Source organism: Haliotis rufescens, unplaced genomic scaffold (assembly GCF_023055435.1).
Source record: "Haliotis rufescens isolate VD_foot unplaced genomic scaffold, xgHalRufe1.0.p SCAF_4, whole genome shotgun sequence".
Taxonomy (NCBI): domain Eukaryota; kingdom Metazoa; phylum Mollusca; class Gastropoda; order Lepetellida; family Haliotidae; genus Haliotis; species Haliotis rufescens.
In genome coordinates, this window is record NW_025964112.1 from 16,744,949 (window position 1) to 16,772,276 (window position 27,328).

Consider the following 27,328-nt stretch of genomic DNA (forward strand, 5'->3'; position numbering starts at 1 on the left):
CTCAAGACAGATATTCATAATTTCATAGTAGCACAAAGTACTCTCTAAATATCTCAGCTTAAAAATAACATCAATCAATGTGTGTTCAAGCCATATGCCGGCGGACTGTAAGTGAGTGAGTCAGATGGGCTTAATATGGGAGGAAAGCCCGAAGTGATTCAGGTTTCAGACGTTTACCTCTATGGTGAAACCCAGGCGCTAGGGCATGGTGCTGACAAACCTTGAAACATTATCGGGGCGAACTGGGATACTTCAGGTTTCAGGTGTGCCCAAGGAACGCAACTCTATCTGCACAAAGAAAACGTCGACTGGGCCACCCGTGCCCCATATCTTATTGAGAATCTCTATAATTCAAGATAAATCTATCGTTTCAAATTTATCATAAAATAAAAGAGAAACTTAAAATTACACCAAACAATCATTCTACTCTCAATCACACAACACGCACGTAACTGGGTGTGTATACATTTATTGATGTAGCAGTCAATTGATCAAACAGTATCGTGGCAATATGAAAGTTTTAATAGTTTACTGTGATTTAATGTTTATTTATTGATACGGTTTGATACTTTTATGTAGGCAGGTTAAAAGTGATCATGCTGAATCACCTACACACTCAACCACACAAGGAAATAATGTAACTAAGATCAATACAGATAACCTATGTGTAAAATAAACAAAGCATATTAAGGAAACAACAAGGTAATAGAAAGATTACATCTTTATTGCTTAAATTTCGTATGTAGTAATACAATGATTTAAATTTAAACTAATATGCTAAAATCTATAATAAAAAAATTATGGGTATCAACATAATTTTTATATTACTGGGAAATTTATGATTCAAACACTAGCTGCAGCCATGAATAAATTAAACAATGGTAGGACTACATCTTCAGACGAATGATGGTGTTTTTGTCTAGCATGTCCTATGTTTCAATGTTTCAATGATACAAGAAATGGCCCCCGAAACACATGCAGGGTACCGATAATCTCTGTGGCTGAGTGATCACTTCCCTTGGACTTGCACCGGCAATCCTGGCTGTACTTTGTTGCGTAATGCTGGTCCTCACTTGGGACTCCATTTTGTGACCGGGGTAGGGACTGACCATTGATATCCTGGGTGTTGGGGGCCTGGGATTTTATCGAAAAAAATATTGTCCGCGAAAATGCTTGAAAAAAATAATTCTTCTTCTGACTGTTGAAAAAAGAAATTTCAGCCACAAAATACACATTGTTGCAAGATGGGTTGTTTTTGTTTTGTTTTTAAATTAGATATTTAGGCTCATTGTTTAAATAACAAAATATCTGATTTTGAAGCTGCAGCTAAAAAAAATGTCTTGCCTCCATAAAAAATCCCAGATAGCAAATGGGATAGCTCATGACACATATTAACTACAAAGGACGATAACTCCTTGATTGACTCCATACAAACAAATGAAATGGTTTGGAGAGGGACGTTTTGATGCAACAGGCATGACCGATTCAATAGCTGTGAAACACAGTTTTAAATACTCATATTAGAGAGTAATTCCTACCCTTTGTATGACATTGGGGTGCAGACGTTACAGTGTCGTCAAGCCAGATTTACCAAGCGTAACTAACTTTTATGTAAACACGAAGCAACATAACGGCGCAGCACCTATATATATATATATATGTAAGCGTTATAAAAGTATGGAACACACCGAAACAGTTCTGGCTAATACCACATTCAAAAGTACATGTACATGTACTCTATTCTTTCTCTCACACATGAAATCAATAAATCAACCTTTCAAACATACAACACTTCACTCGTAGAGAATTGAGAAATACTTGATTCGATTAGATAAGTTACTTTATGAATTTTTATACTAAATTCTGAACTGAAATTCACTAAAACTGATTCATTGATGATATACATTTGGGTTAGATATAATCATTTAGGTTGAATTGACTGGTTATACTTTATATCCAAACATTAAGAACATAGCAAGTAAATCTGTACGTGCACACTTATGAACCAGTGTGAAAGATTACACCAACCTGTAAATTATTATAATCTTCGAGGAGATCCAAATCTGGAAACAGTCTTTCTGGTGCAAAAGTTAAATGGATAGTGTGGATTTAAATTAGGAAAGAGACATGACATAAGCTCACTTGACTTTCAGTCAGGTGAGCTAAAATGCAAAATATATCTCACTATACATTATTAAACATCAAGATCATTTGAATTAGAATTTGTAATTGTGAATGTATTCAGTTGAAAGCAAGATTTAACACAGCTCTTCAAGAGAAAAAGAGCTATAGTTCGCCTCTACAATGTTAGCCTTCACTTTGAGAATATCCTGTCAATACAGTCAGGTATACACTCTAATTCCACAAACTGTTAGCACTAGTATGCTGGTGGTACCAGTAAATGTAATACCATCATTGATTGGAGCTGTGGTTGCTCTGCCACTGTGAGAAGGACTTGAGAACGCAGTCGTAGTCTGGTCAGTTGCACCGGTTGTCTGTGACACTATGTTTGATGAACTTGTCTCCATTGTACTAGTATGATTTGTCTCCTTGTGATGATTGGCAAAAGTTTGTTTGACCAAATTGAGCAAAGGAAAGGGCCCTTTCTTGCAGTAGTTCTTGGCGTCGTCATAGCTTAGCTCCCAAAACATGACTCCCCCAAGATGTTCATCAATAACGTACTGGACCTGGAGTTATACAATACGAGTAATGTTATTTCTGCAGTTATATGTCGAGAGTTAAATCGTCGATAGTTAGACCGTGTGCCATAAAATATATTATGATCATGGCTTTGTGCTATGATAGTTTCGATACCATGTTATAAATATTCTTTGAACAAATAGCACGAATGTTTAATGAGAACACGTAAAATATGTATCGCATATTACTTTCATTCATGATCAATAACAACTTAACTTTCAGTACATAATACATTCTATTTTCAGTCCACACCCCATACTACCTTCAGTCCTCACCCCACACTACCTTCAGTCTAAACCCCAAACTACCTTCAGTCCACACCCCACACTACCTTCAGTCTAAACCCCAAACTACCTGCAGTCCACACCCCATACTACCTGCAGTTCACACCCCATTCTACCTTCAGTCCACACCCCACACTACCTTCAGTCCACTACCCACACTACCTGCAGTCCATTACCCACACTACGTGCAGTCCACACCCACTACCTTCAATCTGCGACCCACACTACCTGCAGTCCACGACCCTCACTACTCACAGTCCACATCCCACACTACCTGCAATCCATTACCCACACTACCTTCAATCCACACCCCACACTACCTGCAGTCCACACCCAACAATACCTTCAGTCCACACCCCACTCTACCTGCAGTCCACACCCCACACTACCTGGAGCCCAGACCCCACTCTACCTGCTGTCCAAACCCCACAATACCCGGGAAGATCCGGGGTAGAATAGGTCTTCAGCAACCCATGCTTGCTGTAAAAGGCGACTATGCTTGTCGTAAAAGGCGACTAACGGGATCGGGTGGTCAGGCTCGCTGTCTTGGTTGAAGCATGTCATCGATCCCAATTGCGTGGGTCGATGCTCATGATATCAATCACTGGATTGTCTGGTCCAGACTCGATTAGTTACAGACAGCCGACATATGGATGGGATATAGCCGAGTGCGGCGTAAAACAACAAACCGACCACAAAACTAACCAACCACACCCAACACTACCTGCAGTCCATTAACCACACTACCTTCAGTCCACACCGCAAACTACCTTCAATCCACACACCACACTACCTGCAGTTCACAACCCACACTACCTGCAGTTCACACTCCACACTTCCTGCAGTTCACACCCCACAATACCTTCAGTCCACACCCCACAATACCTTCAGTCCACACCACACACTCCCTGCAGTCCACATCCCACACAACCTGCAGTCCACGACCCACACTACCTGCAGTCCACACCCCATTCTACCTTCAGTCCACACCCCAAACTACCTACAGTACACACCCCACACTGCCTTCAGTCCACACCCAACACTATCTGCAGTCCATTACCCCACACTACCTGCAGTCCACACCCCACACAACCTGCAGTCCACACCCCATACTACCTTCAGTCCACACCCCACAATACCTTCAGTCCGCACCCCATTCTACATTCAGTCCACACCCCACACTACCTGCAGTACACACCCCACACTACCTGCACTCCACACCCCACATTACCTTCAGTCCACACCCCACACTACCTTCAGTCCACACCCCATTCTACCTTCAGTCCAAACCCCACATTACCTGCAGTCCACTACCCACACTACCTGCAGTCCACACCCCACAATGCCTTGAGTCCATACCCCACACTACCTTCAGTCTACACCCCACACTACCTTCAGTCTATACCCCACACTACCTGCAGTCCATACCCAATTCTACCTTCAGTCCACACCCCACACTACCTGCAGTCCACACCCCACACTACCTGCAGTCCACACCCCACACTACCTTCAGTCCTCACCCCACACTACCTGCAGTCCACACCCCACACTACCTGCAGTCCACACCCAATACTACCTTCTGCCCATAACCCTCTTTACCGTTATTCCACAACTCATTTGACCTTCAGTCTATTACTTTTTTTACCATCTTCCCACAACCCACTCCACCTGCAGTCCATAACCCACAGTACCTGCTGTTCATAACCCACTTTACCTGCGCAGTCCATAACCCACTCACCCTGCAGTCAATAATTCTACCTGTAGTTAACCCCCTTTACCTTGATTCTGCAACCCACTCCACCTGCGTTTTAGACCTTCTTTACCATCTTGACACAATCCATGCTACCGTCAGTCCATAACCCACTTTCCGTCCACAACCTTCTTTACCGTCAGCCAACAACCCTTTTTACCGTCAGTCCACAACCTTCTTTACCGTCAGTCCACAACCTTCTTTCCCGTCAGTCCACAACTTTCTTTACTGTTAGTCCACAACCCTCTTTACCGTCAGTCAATAACCTTCTTTACCGTCAGACAACAACCTTCTTTACCGTCAGTCCACAACCTTCTTTTCCATCATTCCAAAACCCTTTTTACCGTCAGTGCAAATACCCACTTTGCCTTCAGTCCTTAACCAATCTAAAAACATCACTTATGCTGCTATTTTACCTTGAAGTCAAAGCTCTGACTGTCATCGTACCCCACCCACTGGTCGCCGCTGTAGGCGTAGGGCACCAGCTGCTCCTCGTCCCAAACTCGAGTCCAGCCCGTCTTGAAGGACACGCAGATCTTGCAAATATAAACCATAAGGCTTCAGATCACTTAGTATTTGAACTTCAAACAACAAACAACACTCTGTCTATAGTTCAGTTAATATGTTTTAGAGAGGGACGTCTATCCTCTATCCTCGAGAACATCACATCAGAAACTGATTTATTATGATAACAGGAAATGAAGCACTTGAGAAGAATTAGGATGAAGGTTTTTGGCGCGATCCGTCGTTAGTACTTTGATATATTTGTTTTTGTGAACTATACTGAGTCAAATTAAAAACTTCACATTTTTAAAAGTAATCCCATGTATGATATACAACGGACAAATGTATCAGAGAAGGTAATTTTTAATCATTAATGTCCAAAGAAGGATTTTAATTAACGTAGGTAACCAAAATTTGTTCCAAGCACCTACGGTATTCGGTAATAACATCAACAGTTTAAATCATAAGTCCCAAGCACGAGAATCTGATGGCACACAAGTTCAGTAGCGTGTATGGCTACGATGTGCGTTGACAACTGCCTCACAACGCCTCCGCATGGACCTTGTGATGCTTGTGAACACATGATTGGAAAGACGACGCCATTGTTGCTGCAAAATGGTGCCAAGGTCTTGCAAATTCTGTGGTTTGTTCTGGAGAGTGCGCAGACTTCTGCCAAGAGCATCCCAGACGTGTTCGATGGGATTGAGGTCAGGAGACCTTGACGGCCAGTCCATGACGTTGACTCCCGCATTCTGAAGGAAATTCCTTGTCAAAATTGCTGTGTGGGGTCTGGCATTTTCGTGTTGGAAGATCAAACCGGGTCCATGTGCTGCCATAAAAAGCAGAAGTTCTGGTGCCAGTACCTGGACGCGGTAAGCAGCAGAGGTTGCGGTTGCCACGGATGACAAGAAGCCTGGAACGTGCATTGCCACAGAAAGCACCCCACGCCATGACACTTCCGCCTCGAAATCTGTCAACTTCCTGTACACAACACTGGGCGTAACGTTCATGACGGCGCCTCCACACCCTCGCCCTACCATCAGCAAATCGAAGATAAAATCGGGATTCATCACTGAAGACGACTTGATTCCAATTCCTCTGAGTCCATCGTAAGTGTCGCTGTGCCCACGATTGACGTTGACGTCTGTGTAATTGAGTCAGAATCGGCCCGCAGTATGGCCGTCGTGCTTGAAGGTGAGCAGTTCTCAGACGGTTTCGAACAGTTTGCGCACTCAGTCTACCCCTAAACAGTTCATTTCTGGTTGATGTAGCCGTCAAAAATCGGTTACGGAAGTGACGTAAGACAATCTGACGATCCTCTGCATGTGACGTCACACGTGGTCGACCTGGCCGAGGGCGATCAGCGGTGGTACCCGTTTGCTGAAGACGCGTCTGTAAATCATAAACAGTCCGTCGACTACAACCCATCGTCCTTGCGACTTCAGCTACGGACGTTCCCGTCTGCAACATGCCTATGGCACGTTCACGTTGCACATTTGAAAGGCGTGGCATGACAAATGGCCGTAAGGACTTTTGTTTTCTTGTGTTTTTCTTTTTTTGTTATTGACTGCTAACAAGTATGGCTGAAAACACGTGCGGTATTATGGCCACGTGCCAGTTGCACGTGAAAAAACACTTTTGTCACTACAGTGCTGTGCACATGATTTTCATCGATTCACCTGCACAAAAACGGGTGTTATCTGGAGACAATACGTGGCCATTACTGTTTAAATACACAATAAGGGCCCACAATGATAACTGGTCAAAATGTTAAAATTTTAGGATTGTGGAGTTTTTAATTTGGTTCAGTATATTACCACTAGAAGTAGCGGTAGCGGAAGCAGTAGCAGTAGCAGCAGGGGCAGTAGTCATATTAGTAGAAGCAATGCATAATCAATCATAAGAGTTTTAAGAAATTCATATAATTTTCACAGCTATTTTTGCCCTTAGTATCTTGCAATGACGTTTCCTACTTACAAACGCAGATAGATATATTTACCTCTGGATAGATAAGTCTGCCTGTTTTCTTATAGAGAGGACCGGGGCGCCCTCCTCCGACTATGACAGGGGACCCGACGTTATGATCGCTAATGTTGCTGAGTGTGAAGCTAGCTCCTGCACCCGTCATCCCCATGATCACCTTGCTCCTGTCCGCACCCCCATTGATCCACACGTTCAGGGCGTATTGCTGGAGTTATTGACATTTATGTTGAAAACTCAAAGACAAAATATAAAAAGCCACTGGTATTCAAGATGAATCGAAAGGCTTTTTAAAATAATTAAACACTTGTTCAGCTGACTGAAAGTCAAGTAAGCTCGTGTCGTGGCGCAATCTTTGTCAGTGTGTCCGTCCGTCGTTAACTTTTGAATTTTCGGCATCTCCTCTCATACTACCAGGCTCAAAGAATTCCGAAAATATCATTTTTGGCCATAACTCATCATATATACATGTATTATTGTTAAATTGAATGTGCAGAAAGTACATGTAGGTGCTTTTCGAAATAAAATATGATACATTTTTCTGGCATTGTTTTTATCCAGTTACGACCTTTGACTTTCAAGTACCCACATGTATCTGGTGTATTTGCATTTTCGAAACTACACTCTGAGGAGGAGATGTGAAAAGGACTTTACGGTCGCGTTCAAGATGGTGGCACTTACACACAAGGCCTATGGAGCTGAAACCTTGTATGAATGATCGGTCATCTTTCTGCAAAATGTATTGGAATTTGGCAGAGGTGAAGTTAGTAGTGAGGGCTATCATGTCTGTTTCAAATTTTGCACAATTATGAATTTCATTAAATTATCTGCACACAGTTTGGTGCAATTGGAAAAAGTAGGTTTTCGCATATAGCTGCCATGGCAACCAAAAGCAATGGGAAGGGCTGCCGGTAGGTTCATCCAGACAAAGTTTCACCACCATACATTTTAGATATATGAGAAAATAGCGAAACTAGTTGAAGAAGGACAAACCTGTCCATGGATGGCAGGCCAGCAATTTTGCGGATTTAAATAGTGTGTCATTTACCCCTTGACTGGTCAAATCCTTAAACAGACATTGCTTAGGGACATAGAGAACGTCAAAAGCGGGTCTCTTGCTTGTGATGCACTACCTAAATGACCATGTGATCCCTAGTAAGGCCGGCACTGACCTTTGCAGTGGAAAGAGTTTTGCCATTTAGCATACTTTTGAATATCTTCTCCTTTCATAATGATTGACTGATGAAGCTGAAAGTTGGCAGGCAAGTTCCTTGTTTTGTACAATGTTTTGTACTGCAAGAGTGAGTGAGTATGGTTTTACGCCGCTTTTAGCAATATTCCAGCAATATCACGGCGGGGGACACCAGAAATGGGCTTGTACTGCAAGAAATATTCCTTATTGTCGGAATAGCTTGTTTCACTTTATATTTTTTATAACACATTCAGCTAACCGCGTAATTAATAACCACAATGTTTCGTGATTCTATTTCAAGTTTTAAGGACTATAAGCCATATAGTGACTGAGAAGCCTTGACATGTTGACAATAGGCAAGCATTTCATGAAAATATTTCGGGTACTGACCACATTATAAATTTTCGAGAAGCGAGTGTCGTTCCTGGCATAGAGGGGGCTGTTAAATCCAGTGACAGTGCTCCAACTTCCGGAAAAATCGTACGTCATTACGAAAATGAAGTCCACATTCCTGAAAAGCAGCAGTCGTTAATAGCGTGTAAAGCATTCCCTTTTACAATTACATAATAATTATACTGAATATTACGAAGTAACGACAACAAGCTTCAAAAGTATTGCACTTACATGGCGACGTGCAAGTGTGGCTGCTTGTACTAGTCCGGACGTAGGACGTTTTGAATGTGCAAGCCCACCCAGGTACCATGCCGTAGTTTAACATGGATATCCCATTCAGACACAGCATACTGATTCGAGCCAACCAGTCATTATTTTATCCCTTTAACGCCGAAAAAGCACCATCTTTTAACGGACCGACGGGCGGGCGGGCGGACAGACAGACAGACAGGCAGACAAATAGATTGATTATATTAAAGAAGATAGTGAATAAAAAAATTAGCTTTAGATTATATATGTTAGCTTTACTAGCGTCCACTATATATAAATGTTAGACCTCTATATGTTGTCAAACGCTACAGTTATAAATGTTAGCTTTACTAGCGTCCACTAGATCACGGAGGCAGTCAGATTATATAAAGAATGTCACCGGGTTTTAAAACGTGTCTAGTCACGGTCTAATCTCCAGCGATTTAATGGTCCACTTTTATCATGTTTTGGTTTCAATATGTTATGTCATAGATGTTTGCTTCCTTATTCATGTGTTGAAAATGATTTTGTAACTTTGATTTTCACGCACTAGCAGGATTATCTGGTACATTGTACTTGTAGATATTTCTCATGTATTTATGGTCATTCTTGCCACCTATATAATTGTACCTATCGGGTAGTGGTACCCGCCGCTATTAGCTGTGCAGAGTTGCGTCCCCTGGGCAGACTAGAAACCTATGATTGTGGGTTCGAATCCCGGTTCGCCCCGATTATGTTTCTCGGTTTGTCAGCACCATATCCGTGCTCGTGGGTTTCACCTGAGTGGTAAATGTCTGAGACCTGCATCGCTTCACATTAAGCTGACACGCCGCGATATAACTGGAATACTGTTCAAAGCGGCGTTAAACCCAACTCACTCACTCACTTTAGTGGTACCGTCTTGTCAATATAGGTTTTTGATCCTTCATATTGTCGTCTATTGTTACAATTAGCTGATACTAATAAACCTGTGGGATGTACTACCACGTTTTCATTTTTTCTATATTCTTGGTTAATGACACCCTTGTCACTGACAATCAAACTGTCATTTTGTTCATATTTCATACATATTTGATTATTGTTGTTCATGCAAACGCAAAAACTGTTGAAACGAATGGGTTTTGTATCTATTCTGTGTGAGTGAGTGGACAGTTACGCCGCTTTGAACATTATTCCAGTTATATCACGGCGTGACAGCTTACTGTGATGGAAAGACCGAAGTGATGAAGGTCTCAGACGTTTATAATCGAGGCGAACCGGGCTTCGAACCCACGATAGGGACACAATTCAGCACGGTAAATTGCGGCGCCTTAGACGACCGGGGCAACTCGTGACAAAAACGAAAATAGTTGTGCATTTTGCGTTGTACAATACTCACGCACTGACTGCCTTGATGTCATAGCCGGCTTTTATCTTATCTTCACCTGCGGCAACTGCTGTGGTCAACAACAGTGGCTCCCTATTCGTCGCCTCCTTAGTAAACTCTTGTCGCAAAATCTAAACGAAATATACGAAACAACACGCTTTACCAAATGACAACAAACCTGTATGATATCAATGTCAAAACCTATTTCCTCCATAGTCGATGTTGTCAAACGCCATAGTTATGTCACAACCGCCCCTTGTCATGACCTCTATATGTTGTTAAACGCCACAGTTATGTCACAATCGCCCCTTTTCAGGACCTCTATATGTTGTCTAACGCCTCAGTTATATCACAACCGCCCCTTGTAAGGACCTCTATATGTTGTTAAACGCCACAGTTATGTCACAACCGCCCCTTGTCAGGACCTCTATATGTTGTCTAACGCCACAGTTGTGTCACAACCGCCCCTTGTAAGGACCTCTATATGTTGCCTAACGCCACGGTTATGTCACAACCGCCTCTAGTCAGGACCTCTATATGTTGTCTAACGCCACAGTTATGTCACAACCGCCTCTAGTCAGGACCTCTTTATGTTGTCTAACGCCACAGATTGTGACGGCGACCTCTAGTCAGGACCTCTATATGTTGTCTTACGCCACAGTTATGTCATAACCGCCTCTAGTCAAGACCTCTATATGTTGTCTAACGCCACCGCTATGTCACAACCGCATCTAGTCCCGCCTCTAGTAAGGACCTCTATATGTTGTCTAACGCAACAGCTATGTCAGAACCGCCTCTAGTAAGGACCTCTATATGTTGTCTTACGCAACAGTTATGTCACAACCGCCTCTAGTCAGGACCTCTATATGTTGTCTAACGCCACGGTTATGTCACAACCGCCTCTAGTCAGGACCTCTATATGTTGTCTAACGCTACAGCTATGTGACGGCGACCTCTAGTCAGGACCTCTATATGTTGTCTAAGGCTACAGCTATGTGACGACCGCCTCTTGTCAGGATCTCTTTATGTTGTCTAACGCTACAGCTATGTGACGGCGACCTCTAGTCAGGACCTCTATATGTTGTCTAAGGCTACAGCTATGTGACGGCGGCCTCTTGTCAGGGCCCCTATTTGTTGTCTAACGCCACAGCTATGTGACGGTGGCCTCTAGTAAGGACCTCTATATGTTGTCTAACGCCACAGCTATGTCACAACCGCCTCTAGTCAGGACCTCTATATGTTGTCTAACGCCACAGTTATGTCACAACCGCCTCTAGTCAGGACCTCTATATGTTGTCTGACGCTACAGCTATGTGACGGCTACCTCTTGTCAGGACCTATATATCTTGTCTAACGCTACAGCTATGTGACGGCGGCCTCTTGTCAGGGCCCCTATTTGTTGTCTAACGCCACAGCTATGTGACGGTGGCCTCTAGTCAGGACCTCTATATGTTGTCTAACGCCACAGCTATGTGACGGCGACCACAGTCAGGACCTCTATATGTTGTCTAACGCTACAGATTGTGACAGCGGCCTCTAGTCAGGATCTCTATATGTTCTCTAACGCTACGGATTGTGACGGCGGCCTCTAGTCAGACCCCATATATGTTGTCTAACGCCACAGCTATGTAACGGCGACCTCTAGTCAGGACCTCTATATGTTGTCTAACGCTACAGATTGTGACGGCGGCCTCTTGTCAGGATCTCTATATGTTGTCTAACGCTATAGCTATGTGACGGCGGCCTCTAGTCAGGCCCCCTATATGTTGTCTAACGCCACAGCTATGTAACGGCGACCTCTAGTCAGGACCTCTACATGTTGTCTAACGCTACGGATTGTGACGGTGGCCTCTAGTCAAGATCTCTATATGTTGTCTAACGCTACAGCTATGTGACGGCGGCCTCTTGTCAGGGCCCCTATTTGTTGTCTAACGCCACAGCTATGTGACGGTGGCCTCTAGTCAGGACCTCTATATGTTGTCTAACGCCACAGTTATGTCACAACCGCCTCTAGCCAGGACCTCTATATGTTGTCTAACGCAACAGCTATGTCACAACCGCCTCTAATAAGGACCTCTATATGTTGTCTAACGCCACAGCTATGTAACGGCTACCTCTAGTCAGGACCTATATATGTTGTCTAAGGCTACAGCTATGTGACGACCGCCTCTTGTCAGGATCTCTTTATGTTGTCTAACGCTACAGCTATGTGACGGCGGCCTCTTGTCAGGGCCCCTATTTGTTGTCTAACGCCACAGCTATGTGACGGCCGCCTCTAGTAAGGACCTCTATATGTTGTCTAACACCACAGCTATGTGACGGCGACCACAGTCAGGACCTCTATATGTTGTCTAACGCTACAGATTGTGACAGCGGCCTCTAGTCAGGATCTCTATATGTTCTCTAACGCTACGGATTGTGACGGCGGCCTCTAGTCAGACCCCCTATATGTTGTCTAACGCCACAGCTATGTGACGGCGGCCTCTAGTCAGGACCTCTATATGTTGTCTAACGCTATAGCTATGTGACGGCGGCCTCTAGTCAGGCCCCCTATATGTTGTCTAACGCCACAGCTATGTGACGGCGGCCTCTAGTCAGGATCTCTATATTTTCTCTAACGCTATAGCTATGTGACGGCGGCCTCTAGTCAGGCCCCCTATATGTTGTCTAACGCCACAGCTATGTAACGGCGACCTCTAGTCAGGACCTCTATATGTTGTCTAACGCTACGGATTGTGACGGTGGCCTCTAGTCAAGATCTCTATATGTTGTCTAATGCCACAGCTATGTGACGGCGACCTCTAGTCAGGACCTCTATATGTTGTCTAACGCTACGGATTGTGTCGGCGAGCTCTAGTCAGGACCTCTATATGTTGTCTAACGCTACGGATTGTGACGGCGGCCTCTAGTCAGGGCCCCTATATGTTGTCTAACGCTACAGCTATGTGACGGCCGCCTCTTGTCAGGCCCCCTTTATGTTGTCTAACGCCACAGCTATGTGACGGTGGCCTCTAGTCAGGACCTCTATATGTTGTCTAACGCTACAGATTCTGACGGCGGCCTCTAGTCAGGACCTCTATATGTTGTCTAACGCTACAGCCATGTGACGGCGGCCTCTAGTCAGGACCTCTATATGTTGTCTAACGCCACAGCTATGTGACGGCGGCCTCTAGTCAGGACCCCTATATGTTGTCTAACGCTACAGCTATGTGACGGCGGCCTCTAGTCAGGACCCCTATATGTTGGTAAACGCAACAGCTATGTGGCGGCGACCTCTAATCAAAAACAGATCAACCAGTGATTGAAAACAACATGCATGTCATACGTGAACGATGACAAGCAATCAGCCCAGAGCTAGAACCAGAACCAGAGCTAGAACCAGAACCAGAACCAGAGCTAGAACCAGAACCAGAACCAGAGCTAGAACCAGAGCCAGAGCCAGGGCCAGGGCCAGAGCACCCGATCCAATTAGTCGCTTGTTGCGAATAATAGGTTACCGAGAACCTGATTTCAGGAAGCCCATTATTACAAAAACGTTTATCACGTGCGTGTTGAAATTAATGATATTCCATGAGTGAGTTGGGAATAACGACAGTGTTCAGGTGCAAAGCCTCAAGTTCACCAGTAACCGCGGGTATGGTGCGGGCAAACCAAGAATCATAATCAGGGCCCATCTGGGATTTAAAACCACCATCAAATGACGCACGGCGAATAGTGGTACCTTGGACGACACAGCAACTCGTCGCCAATCAACGTGTTTTTAAGCAATAGTAATTAAGCAATAGTAAACCCATTAATATCCGATTTAGAATTGATGTTAAGCAACCAATGTTTGTCGTCAGAGGCGGCCAACGGGATCGGGTGCTGAGTGCAGCTTTAAACAACAAACAAACAAAGCAATGGTGTTTTGATGACCAAGGTGTTTTATTTGTTTGTTTGTTGTTTAGCGCCGCTCTCAACATTATTCCAGATTTATGACGGCGGTATATAAATAATCGAGTCTGAACCAGACAATCCAGTTATTGACGTCATGAGCTTCGATCGATGGGATACGATGACAAGCATCAACCAAGTCAGTGAGCCTGACCACCCGATTCCATTAGTCGCTTCTTACGACAAGCATGGGTTCTAACCCGGACCTTCAAGGGTTGACCAGCCAGTGATCGGATCTATAATGACTTGTGCCATTTTTGTCTGCGAGGAACTTCTGTTCATTAATTAAGTAAGTGAGTGAGTGAGTATGGTTTTACGCCGCTTTTAGCAATATTCCAGCAATATCACGGCGGGGGACACCAGAAATGGGCTTCACACATTGTACTTGAACCACTTGGCTACCCGACCGCCCCTCATTAATTAAGACAGGTGTTTACCTTGAGAAAATCTGTAAAATTCTGTTTTGTTTTAGCAGTGGGGTACTCCCAGTCAACATCTAATCCATCAAAACCATACTTCCTCAAGAATGTGATAGTATTTAGAGCAAACTGTTGAAAGGAAGACGACGAGGCTGACAGTTGGGAAAACTCATTCGCTGAACCCTCACCGCCAACTGACAACAGGGTCTTCAGGTTTGAATTCTTCGATTTGAGATGGTTAAAGTTCTCATATTCATGAGCTGGGTCTATTGCAGCTATGGTCTTGGCCTGCACATCCAGTTTTGCAAAGGCGTAGATCAGATGTGTGCACAGATCAGGATCAGTGTCCTCCACTGGAAGACGAACTTGGGTATTGGAGGTTTGAGCAGACCAGCTGGTGAAATAACAGGCTGTGATGAAGCCAGCAACTGAAAATGAGGAAATAATGGCTTAAGATTTCTGTGGATGCGAATTGATTTGCGTTCATTCAGTTGATACATCTTTCATTTGAAGAAAACACAATCATAGCTTGTGTGAGTTATTGGGAACACCTTATATCATGTAAATGGTTATTTGGGGAGGGATCTTTTATACCTATTAAAGTAAAGCTAACTAGTATAATATCAATTATCAAACCTCAATGTCAGAATTTATGAGATCTGATTGGTCCGCGTTATCTTGATAACATACTGTGTATCCCGCCTTGGAGGGGAATAAATTACTCAGCAGGAGAATAAATCTCTTACACCTCGCCGCGAGCATGTCTGGCTGCCCGTGGATTTGTGTTTGTTTGTTTGTTTGTTTGTTGTTTGTCAGCAATATTCCAGCTATATGACGGCGGTCTGTAAATAATCGAGTCTCGCCTTTTACGGCAAACATGGGTTGCTGAAGACCTATTCTACCCCGGATCTTCACGGGTCCGTGGATTTGTGAGAGGCAGAATAAATCCTTTATATCCCGCTTCAAAGCAAAAAGCGCACGCTTTTTTCCGTGTCAGCGGAAGTCATGTGACATAGCGCAAGCTAACCTCAGCTCAATCGAACATCAATTTTGAATTTGTTTGAATTATTTTACAATGTCATATTAAAACATGTCGGTAAGATAAATTCGTTGTTGCAGCATCAATCGGGGTACATCGGGTTTTATGCGCCCCCGTTAGGTTTCATACCACGAGCCGGGGGGTAACAACAAGTACCATCTTTTTTGGTGAGGTGAAATAGGATTACACGTCACGTCCAAGATTATTGCACTTGTATAGCGACGTGCATGCACGTGCATGTGTGTGTGTGGCTGCTTGTACTAGTTCGGACTGATGGTAGCTCACTGAGATACCATGCCATGGTTTAATTTGAATACCCCACTCAGACACAGTATACTGACTCCGAGCCGACCAGTCCTTGTTTTAGCTCCTTAATGCCGAGCGCCAGACTGAGTTAAAACAAATACCATCTTTTAACGTCTTTTGGTATGACGCGGCCGGGGATCGAACCCCGGACATTCCGCTCTCCCCGGGGCTACCTCTACCACTAGACCACGGAGGCGGACAAAAGTCGTAAGAAAAGGCTAAACTGGAATATGCAAAATGAGATTCGATACTACAAATTAGCATGACTATTTCATCATGCAACTTACAACTTCAATAACACGGTCATTGTGACAATCATGGTGATCAAATCTTAGAGACCCTCCAGATTACCATAATCATGAATGAAAGTGTTAGTTACATATGTCTCGTCGTTTCTTCGGAGATGTCAAAAAATTAAAGTTCACAGACATATAAATGAATAGACGGACGGCAAACAACTGGCCACGTCATTAGCTCACCGGAACTTAATGTTCGGATCTGGAATGTTGTCATGTAGTTTAGAGACCGTCAATACCTCACCTTTGCAGTTTTCTGGCACTGACATCAGCATCAAGGCTGTCAGCAGGTAGATAGTGGCCATGGTTACGCTTTGAAAAGTAATGAATTAGACACTTTATTTTGCAACATCAATGTGACACATTGCGATACCATGTTTATATTCGCTAGAAGAAAATTGTCCTGGGATTAGTCAATTAGTCTCATTAGTTTTACATCAAAGTACCACAGTGAGGGACGTTTACACAGCTGGTAACAGTATGTCGGCAAGGGAGGGGTAAAGTTCACACACTGTACTCATATCGGTAAAGCCACTTGCTAGATTACAATTCCAGCGACCCTTGTCAAAATAGTTTTTACGTTTTTTAAAGTTTGAGGAGAGTAGTACAAGATGCAGGTCTTTGACGTTTGTGACGTAGGGTACCTGGGAGTTTGAATTGTGGCCAAATATTTCTTTAATTACAACAATGAGAGAGAGAAATCCACACCCCACACCCCACACCCCACACCCCACGCCGAATATCGAATGGTCGGCCAGTAGTGTGAGCGATGAGCGATAACATCTCAATCTGCCGAGTCACACATTGTGACCCATCACTGTACAAATTAAAACTGAAAGGGTATCCCGCAACTCCGGGTACGCCGATCTTTTGTTTTCCCTGACCTATGAATGTTGTACTTACCTCCTGCAGAGTCAAGTAATCATACCTATCTGATTACACGAAGCTTTAAATACAACGTAACAGGAAGTTATTTTCAGTCCTTTCCTGGACATGACGCTCGCATATCAGTTTAGGATTTCAACATGACCCATGCGCAAAACAAGTCGTGACGATGAGTCATATCAAACTGGAACACGATCTTTCATATCTGATAAATGATTTTTTTTTCATTTAAATATGCTGATATACATTGGACATATTTTTAAAGTTCAAGGCTTGGCCGATTACGACATTAAAGTGGGCGAGGGTTGTATTAGACCGAATTATGCAATAATGCAATGTCCTAAATACATGCTGGTGGCCTGTAAACAATAGACGATCAGTGAGTGAGTGAGTGAGTGAGTGAGTGAATACTCGTATAGCAATATCACGACGGGGGACACCAGAAATGGGCGTCACTCATTGCACCTTGTGGAGAGTCGAACCTAGGTCTTCGGAGTGCCAAGCGAACGCTTTAACCACTAGGCTACCCCACCGCCTCCATTAGGGTACGATGATCCACAATCAGTCACGTCACACATTTTAACCACCCAATACTCAATTTAGTCGGATACGACGTGCATTAGATACCGGGGACTAACAAAAACCAGGCACACAATATTTATGGGTATTCAGATTTGCGGGTGTTATTGAGTATTCGATGCCCGGATATTGCATTTGAAACCGACAGTGGTGACCGAAGGTTTCAAATGCTAACATTTGAGAAGAAAAAGATACATACCAAGAAAAGTATTCATGCGCAGTGAAAAGTCCGAAAGTTTTCCGGTATCCAATCCCAATCCCATCCAACGTTATTCAACCATAAGCTTGCAGCACACACTCTCATTCATTTTACAGTGGTGTATCATCAGGTCATCATACTTACGTTTGATGGTTTGTCTGCTCCGATTATACATGGTGGCCAACCACCAACTCTTTTCAAATAATGCGATGAGAACTCGTGAAAGTTGGTCGAAGGGTTCATAAAATCCTTAATTGTGCTTATGCTGTCGTTGATTGTTGTTTGACGACGCACTCAGTAACATTCCAGCGAAATAACTATGGTCGGAAAATATAATCGCGTGATTGACATCATGAGCATCGATTAACGCAAATGGAAAACGATGACATGTAAATCAACCAACCGAGCCTGACCACCAGATCCATTTTGTCGCTTCTTAAATTACGATAAGCATGGATTGCTAGTGATCTATGTTACCCGGGATCTCAACCGATGACTGCAACATACATCTCAAGGAAAAACCGTAGACAGAACTCTGGTTTTATGGAGAAAAAAATTAGCTTTGTTGCAAGTTTGATTTCCTAAAATTATCTCTAGGCTTATTTACAGCTATAGCTGTAAAAATATCTAGTCTCCTTACAAAATCCTCCCTCCCCTCCCCTCCCCTCCCCTCCCCTCCTCCCAAGAAATGGTTGGTGCCTTATATAGCTTGACAGGGTGGCATGGCGACAACAAGTACCATCTTTTGGTATAACGTGTCGGGGGATCGAAGCATCAACCTTCCGCTCTCCGGGCAGACATATTGAACATTGTCAACGATATACAAAATATTTAATACAGGTTCTGTTCACCACTTCGACGATATAGTAGACCACGGACCACATAGACCTTAAGACCTTATATAATAGCCCCAGTAAGAAATAGCAATGCTACATGTATTTCAAGCTATTTCTAAAATGTATCAGAGCATTTTTCATTTGAACTGAGAAGCCTTCGTTCCATCGGGCTGCACGTGGAACACATGTTCTCCGCGTTTGACGCGCGTGCACTCGGCTTTGAGGTCTTTGAAGTCTTCAAGACGCCAAGTCGGGACCCGTAAATCATTCTCTTCAAGACCTAAGCATTAATATTCTGTTTCTTCTTATTAGACGTATACCCCAGCAAGAAGAATTTCATATATTTCAAAAGGAACATTTTTACTTTAATCACATGATAACATAAGATATTTATAGATATGCTTGGTACGGATGTAAATATCAGTCTTTTGTGCATCACTAACCGTGTGTGCATTGTTACCGTGAAGCCTGTTGTCAGGGTTTAGCGACGGTAAAATGGGATATATATATATATGCGTACGTGCGTGCATTTCCATTCCATGACTATCCATCAATCTCATGGCGGCCATCTTGAAAGTTTCGGCTAGCAGGGGGCTCTGGTGACGGTGTTTCATATCTAATAGTGTTAACTCTGCTTCAGTGAGTGCCAAGTTATAATTATGCACATGAGTCCTAGCACAGCCTAACCTCATATTGAGAAAACATGTCGCCCATTTTGAATTTTGTAGGTTTGTCAATGGTCGAAAACGTTCAGTAGCTCTCATGAATATGTTTTTTCGAAACTTAGTATGGCTGTTTTGCAATAAAGCATATACTTTGGAAATACCTAACCTTACTTTGCCTTGACTATTTGCGGCGCTAATAGATGCCATGACGCAGTCTGACATGAATTCCTCAGTCAGATACATTATACAGAATCGGAGCCGGCCAGTCCTTGTTTTATCCTGTTACTGCCGATCGTTGGGCAGGGTAACAACAAGTACCATCTTTAGCTTATCTTTCTGTGACGGGGCCGGGGATCGAATTACCGACCAATCGCTCTCGGGGTAGACACTCTGTCCACACCATGAACGGGGGCTTCGCTACATGTATCAGCGGTCAGTGAAGTCTTGTCCAGGTACCCCAGTAGGAGCCACCGACACAGATCAGTAAAGTCGAGTGCTAAAAACAATGTCCGAAAAATAGGTATGTGTGATGTAAAATCAAATCATTCAAACCCTCAAGTCTCTGAATGTCCTGGAGCTGAGAAGAGTCTGAGTAAGAGATGACAAGGGGCTGAGTAAGAGGTGACAAGGGGCTGACTAAGAGGTGACAAGGGGCTGGATAAGAGAAAACAAGGGGCTGAGTATGAGGTGACAAGGGGCTCAATAAAAGAAAACAAGGGGCTGAATAAGAGGTGACAAGGGGCTGAGTAATAAAAGACAAGGGGCTGAGTAAGAGGTGACAAGGGGCTGAATAAGAGAAAACAAGGGGCTGAATAATAGAAGACAAGGGGCTGACTAAGAGGTGACAAGGGGCTGACTAAGAGGTGACAAGGGGCTGAATAAGACGTGACAAGGGGCTGAATAAGAGAAAACAAGGGGCTGACTAAAAGGTGACAAGGGGCTGAATAAGAGGTGACAAGGGGCTGAGTAATAAAAGACAAGGGACTGAGTAAGAGGTGACAAGGGGCTGAATAAGAGAAAACAAGGGGCTGATTAATAGAAGACAAGGGGCTAACTAAGAGAAGACAAAGGGCTGACTAAGAGGTGACAAGGGGCTGACCAAGAGGTGACAAGGGGCTGAGTAATAAAAGACAAGGGGCTGAGTAAGAGGTGACAAGGGGCTGAATAAGAGAAAACAAGGGGCTGAATAATAGAAGACAAGGGGCTGACTAAGAGGTGACAAGGGCTGACTAAGAGGTGACAAGGGGCTGACTAAGAGGTGACAAGGGGCTGTCTAAGAGGTGACAAGGGGCTGACTAAGAGGTGTTAAGGGGCTGACTAAGAGGTGTTAAGGGGCTGAATAAGAGGTGTTAAGGGGCTGAGTAATAGAAGACAATGGGCTGAATAAGAGGTGTTGAGGGGCTGAATAAGAGAAAACAAGGGGCTGAATAAGAGAAGACAAAGGGCTGACTAAGAGGTGACAAGGGGCTAACTAAGAGGTGACAAGGGGCTGAATAAGATAAGACAAGGGGCTGACTAAGAGGTGACAAGGGGCTGATTAAGAGGTGACAAGGGGCTGAGTAAGAGAAGACAAGGGGCTGACTAAGAGGTGACAAGGGCTGACTAAGAGGTGACAAGGGGCTGAATAAGAGAAGACAAGGGACTGACTAAGAGGTGACAAGGGCTGACTAAGAGGTGACAAGGGGCTGAATAAGAGAAAACAAGGGGCTGACAAAGAGAAAACAAGGGGCTAACTAAAAGGTGGCAAGGGGCTGAATAAGAGGTGACAAGGGGCTGAGTAATAAAAGACAAGGGACTGAGTAAGAGGTGACAAGGGGCTGACTGAGAGGTGACAAGGGGCTTACTAATAGGTGACAAGGGGCTGAATAATAGAAGACAAGGGGCTGACTAAGAGGTGACAAGGGGCTGACTGAGAGGTGACAAGGGGCTTACTAATAGGTGACAAGGGGCTGAATAATAGAAGACAAGGGGCAGACTAAGAGGTGACAAGGGGCTGACTAAGAGGCGACAAGGGGCTGAGTAATAGAAGACAAGGGGCTGAATAAGAGGTGACAAGGGGCTGAATAATAGAAGACAAGGGGCTGATTAAAAGGTGACAAGGGGCTTACTAATAGGTGACAAGGGGCTGACTAAGAGAAGACAAGGGGCTGACTAAGAGGTGACAAGGGGCTGAATAAGAGGTGACAAGGGGCTGAATAATAGAAGACAAGGGGCTGATTAAGAGGTGACAAGGGGCTTACTAATAGGTGACAAGGGGCTGACTAAGAGGTGACAAGGGGCTGACTGAGAGATGACAAGGGGCTTACTAATAGGTGACAAGGGGCTGAATAATAGAAGACAAGGGGCTGACACAGGGCTGAGTTAGAGAATACAAGGAGTTCGGTAAGAGATGACACGGGGCTGAGTCATAAAAGACAAGGGACTGAGTAAGGGAAGACAAGAGGTTCAGTAAGAGCACAGGGGGCTGTGTTATAGATGACAAGCTGTATGTTAAACAGGTACAGTACAGTGCCGAGGTGAAAAAAAATGAATGGTTGTGGAATGTGAAACATACTCAAATACCCAAGATGTGTGTTAATTAATAGTGAAAATGAATAGATTGTTTGATGGTGCTCAGTACATACATGGTTTGTTGGGTACAGCAGGGGGGAATATTGTTCTCAAATAATTCCACCCCCATCTCCACCAGCTACCCTATAAATCAAATGGATGCTCCCTGATTAATGTGTAGTTATCTTTGGTTCTCATTATGAGAGTTGCAATTGCCAGCAACAACACAAACTATTGATCAATTATTATTTAATAAGTTAATAATTACTGTAGAGTATTGTTTATTGTTTCTGATCCATCAAAGGTTCAGCAGTTGGGCAAAAAAATAGAAATCTAAACTACTTGTGTTATGTTCTGATTGTTCATTTTGTCAGTTATGTCCGCAAACCAAAAAATGACACTATACGCCTATTATCCTTGTTATGTTTCAACACAGAATCAAATACAAACAAATATTATTTCGAAAATTTTTATTCTTAAAACAAGCAGTTGACACATAAGAAGCTATGGCGAAAGTTAAACTAATTCGTGACAATATTCTTCTCATTTCTAATGTTAATGTTCTTCGTGCGCTTTATGATTTACGAAGCAAATGAAGCAGGGAAAATGTAAACATGTTTTATACCCTTATATTTGTCTCTATGGAGAGTTAAACTAGAAGGCTGCTACATAAATGCACTACGGAAACAGCGTGGGCAGTGTGTGGAAGTTCATCTGAACTGGAGCAAATATTTGCATCTTTATAGGGTAAGCGCTGTTGTTACAGAATGGGTGTCAATATCTCTTGACATTTTACAAACAAAGCGAAAATTGTTAAAACAACCTTTGTTGAGGATTTGTCACGCAATCTGTCACTTCTCAAACAATGTTACTACAGCATAACACATCGTGTGGTGCATGGGCAATTATCCCGACATTTCTTAGCAAATATTACAATATAGATATTTACGAACGTTTACAATTCTTTGATACAAATGAAATGACATGAGCCACACGCGGTCAAGAGTTAGTTCGAGAAAGCGTGGTTCGAGTAGCAAAATCCATAACCTTCACAAACAAATGTATTTGACTGAGTGAGTGAGTGTCTTGAATTTTACGCCACTTCTAGCAATGTTCCAGCAACATCACATTGCTTCCCACATTGTACCCATGTGACAAGTGAACGCTAAACCACTCGGCTACCCCACCACCCCAACACATGTAATAAGACTTCGTTATTCTGATGCTTTCTTTAATTATTTGTATCGAAAACAAAATTTCTAACGTATCTTACAACTACAAAGATATAAAAAAACAGTGTTCCAATCATCAATCGAAGTAATATAATTGTAGATAGTTCCAATAGCTAGTGCAAGGTATTGCCTCAATGCTAAGCTGTGTATACCTAAGTCGCTTGCTAATAAAGTAAAATGTATACAGTAATGTTAAACGATTAATGATACGATAACCAAACACATGTTTATGTACTCTTATTATAACTACTTCTTTAAAAAAACGAATGTGTTTCATTCATCCCATGTATGCACAACATGTCCCTTGCGCTACTAATTTCGGAGATGTCAACTAAAATCTACGTGTTATCTTTGTAAAACGGGGGGCGGTCGGGTAGCCTAGTGGTTAAAGCATTCGCTCTTTACGCCGAAGACCCGGTTTCGATTCCCGACAATGTGTGAAGCCCATTTCTGGTGTCCCCCGCCGTGATATTGCTGGAATATTGCTAAAAGCGGCGTAAAACCATACTCACTAATTTGTAAAACGGATTTTCCAGGAACGTCTCATTGATGAAATTAATCCAGAAAATTGTAATAAAATGTATCCAAATGTCTATCATTCTGACCAAAAGGGCAACATCTTGTATTTTCTTGATTCTGTTAGCCTCTGATGAAAGATTGCGTTTTACGTTCTTTTACATGATTTCTTTACATTTCTTAAAACACGGTTCTCATCTCCTTCACGTGTATTTCTGTTAGGGCAGGACATAAAATACATCATTTCATTTCATCCTTCTTCTTCATCCTCTTTCTTGTTTTGTTTAGTCTATTTTGTGTTTTGGAAATGCTGTAAGCCAAGCACGAGAAACACGATAATAATGAGTGACGCTCTAATTCATGTCCCTACATCTATTGATGGCATTATATATTCATAAGGATTCCACAAACGCACACTGTAACAATGAGTAGGTCGCTGATACATCTATAAGCGTGACTGGTAAGACTTGTTGCTCTGCCACCGTGAAATTGACTGATACGTTTGGTCATAACGACCGGTGTATTTGCGCCTGTTGTCTGTGGTACGTAGCTAGTGGAAGTGACCTCGCCAATATTTGCAAAAGTAATCTCCCCTGTACTTGTAGAAGTTGTCTCCCCTGTACTTGTAGAAGTAGGTTCACCTGTGCTTGTAGAAGTTGCCTTGGAAGTAAATGTTTCTTCAGCTACATCTGTGGTCGGTGGCATCTTGGTTGTGAAAAATATTTCCCAGTTCCTCACTGATGTTGCTCCCCACTTTGTAGTGAAGGGTGTCTCTTTTTTCTTCATTGTGACACTTTTTCTTGTAGGCGTTACCCATCTTGGCCGTGGAGAAGTTGCAGCCCTTGTTCTTGTAGAAGCTCTCTTTATTGTTGCCATGTATTGGTCAATTATCCCTTTAGATCTCCACACCTTTCGAGATGGTTCTCTCACCCGAGTTCTCGAGGAAGGTGCCTCTGTTGGACCTCTCACTCGTGTTCTTGAGGGATGTGCCTCTATCGGGCTTCTCACCCGTGTTCTTGAGGGAGATGCCTCTGTTGGACCTCTCACGCGTGTTCTTGAGGGATGTGCCTCTATCGGGCTTCTCACCCGTGTTCTTGAGGGAGATGCCTCTATCGGGCTTCTCATCCGAGTTCTCGGGGGAGATACCTCTGATTGACCTCTCACTCGTGTTCTTGGCGGAGATGTCTCTTTTGGACTTCTCACCCATGGTCTTGGTGGAGATGCCTTTATTGGGCCTCTATCCCATGTTCTTGGCGGAGATGTCACCGATCGGTCGGGCTCCCGTGTTCGTAGCGGATACGCCTCTATTGGGCCCCTCTCTCGTGTTTTTGGTGGAGATGTATCTATTGGACTACTGGCAAATTTATTCTTGACAACATTAAGCAAAGGATAGGACCCATTTTTGCAGTAGTTGTTTGGGTCGTCAAAACTGAGCTCCCAAAACATTACTCCTCCCAGCTGTTCCTCCACAGCATACTGAACCTGAAATCGTCGCAGATAGATATATTACCACATGTACTTCATACAACAGTCTTTAGACTCGTTTAACCATCACTTCATCAATTAAGTTTTCTATATTTCTGTATACTCGCTCGTTCAGTCTATACACTCACTTTACCGGCAGCCTTATGTCCACCTTCCCGTTTGTCTATAGACCCTGTTTCCCGACAAGCTTCAGGCCCACCTTCCCGTCAGTCTTATATACACATTACCGTCAGTCCATCGACCCTCTTTACCGGCAGTCTTATACCCACGTTACCGACAGTCTTATATCCATGTTACCGGCAGTCTTATACCCACGTTACCGACAGTCTTATATCCATGTTACCGGCAGTGTTATATCCACGTTACCGTCAGGTAATAGACCCACTTCACCGTCAGTCTTATGTCCACTTTACCGTCAATCGTATATCCACTTTACCGTCAATCGTATATCCTTTCCCTGTTATATACCAATTTCCTTTTTCCTTATCTCGACGTTTGATTAGCAGGTAAAATGTTAATTAATTGTTAGCGTAGTTTAACCAAAATGCGAGCAGGTTGATAAAGAGGATGTCAGTGGGCTAGCACAATAAAACTGACATTAGTCCGGAAAAGTAAAAGCAGCCACACTCACAAGTGCATGCACGTCGCTATACACGCGAAATAATCTTGAACGCGACGAATAGCCCAATTTTACCTCACATCAACCTCACCTTACTTAAACGTACTAGTCTTCCGTCGTCAGTGTTGCTGGTGGATTACAGTTCGTCTTTTAAACAGTTGTAAATAGTATTGTTATCCTAAAATATGTTTGACAAATTTGCTTTGTAGTCATGTGACGTGCCAGTAGCTATTAAAACCTCTTATCGTCGCTATATGGTTGAAATAATGCTGACGCGACGCTACATTGTAACTCACTCACTCACTCGCCTGTCAGTCTTCTATTTTTTACTTTCAGTTTTCCACTCAATCAGTACATTAACCGCCTTACCTTGAGGCCAAAGCTGTACTGGTCATCGTACCCCACCCACTGGTCGCCTTTGTAGGCGTAGGGCACTTGCTGCTCCTCGTCCCAAACTCGAGTCCAGCCCGTCTTGAAGGACAAGCAGATCTAAAACAAAAAAAATAATACCCCTTCAAACCTATTGCACCCAGGTACGATTCTATATTTAAGCAACATAAGTCATTCAACGGTACTTTTAGTTCTTATTTCTAACCACCTCAGTGGTGTAGCGGATAGAGTGTCTGCCTGAAGGGCGGAAGGTTGGTAGTTTTATCCCCTGACCGCGTCATAACAAAAGATTATATTTGACGTTAATTTCACTGCTGTTGGGCTTTAGGGGAATAACTATCAGGCTCGAAGTCAGTTTCATGTGTTCGGGTGGGGTATCAATGTTAATCTGTGGCATGGTATCTCAGTGAGCTACATGAGCTATGCATAGGTACATGGACCCGCACAACGGTTCTGGTATCGCGATTCCTAGGTTAATCGTAACAGTCAAAGTCAACGGTAACATGTGAAACACACCTACCCTGCTTCGAAGTTTCCTCGGGCAAAGCATACGACATTACACTTTTCCACCATGAACGACATCTTTTTTATTATTGTCGACGAATACTGGAGGTAGCAATAGCAGCTGCACGTAGACTAATTACTGTAGTAAATATACAACTCAACGTCTGAGAATAATCAGTCTCAGTTTTCTGCCGAAACAGATTCCAATGTGCGTAAAAGGCAAACCAGCGCGGAAAATTATAGGAATGGATCACTAGTGAGTGAGTTGGTTGGGTTTAACGCCGCTTTTGACGGCATTCCAGTTATATCACGGCGTGTCAGCTTAATGTGGAAGGAAATCCCGAAATGATGCAGGTCTTAGGCGTTTTCACTTCGGTGAAACCCACGAGCACGGGTATGGTGCTGACAAACCTAGAAACATTATCGGAGGAATGGATCACTAAACATCAGTGATTGC

The 27,328-nt window shown here is 43.4% G+C and overlaps 2 protein-coding genes across 2 annotated transcripts in view; both read right to left on the bottom strand.

Annotated features, from left to right (window-relative positions):
• Positions 1-449: 449 nt before the first annotated feature.
• Positions 450-5,303, bottom strand: LOC125372318 (acidic mammalian chitinase-like). Its single transcript, XM_048381772.1, has 2 exons — positions 5,151-5,303; positions 450-2,687 (listed from the first exon to the last, which is right to left on the bottom strand). Exons 1-2 carry the CDS (start codon positions 5,286-5,288, stop codon positions 2,343-2,345), a joined length of 483 nt encoding a protein of 160 aa, XP_048237729.1. The 5' UTR covers positions 5,289-5,303; the 3' UTR covers positions 450-2,342.
• A 1,688-nt stretch (positions 5,304-6,991) lies between these two features.
• Positions 6,992-27,328, bottom strand: part of LOC124140533 — a 31,660-nt gene continuing 11,323 nt past the window's right edge. The window contains exons 7-14 of the mRNA XM_048382537.1: positions 26,347-26,466; positions 24,262-25,355; positions 17,315-17,317; positions 16,656-16,723; positions 14,789-15,198; positions 10,431-10,549; positions 8,801-8,921; positions 6,992-7,426 (exon numbers count right to left, since the gene is read on the bottom strand). Of these exons, the coding sequence (XP_048238494.1) occupies positions 7,208-7,426; positions 8,801-8,921; positions 10,431-10,549; positions 14,789-15,198; positions 16,656-16,723; positions 17,315-17,317; positions 24,262-25,355; positions 26,347-26,466 (2,154 nt within the window). The 3' untranslated portion in view covers positions 6,992-7,207. The remainder of the gene's footprint in view (positions 7,427-8,800; positions 8,922-10,430; positions 10,550-14,788; positions 15,199-16,655; positions 16,724-17,314; positions 17,318-24,261; positions 25,356-26,346; positions 26,467-27,328) is intronic.

Bases quoted from the DNA above. Each gene is read 5' to 3' on its own strand.
- LOC125372318 (XM_048381772.1), bottom strand. From the start codon at position 5,288: ATGGTTTATATTTGCAAGATCTGCGTGTCCTTCAAGACGGGCTGGACT. The intron at 2,688-5,150 runs GTAAAATAGCAG...GTATAACTCCAG, and splicing joins GTCAGAGCTTTGACTTCAAG to GTCCAGTACGTTATTGATGA.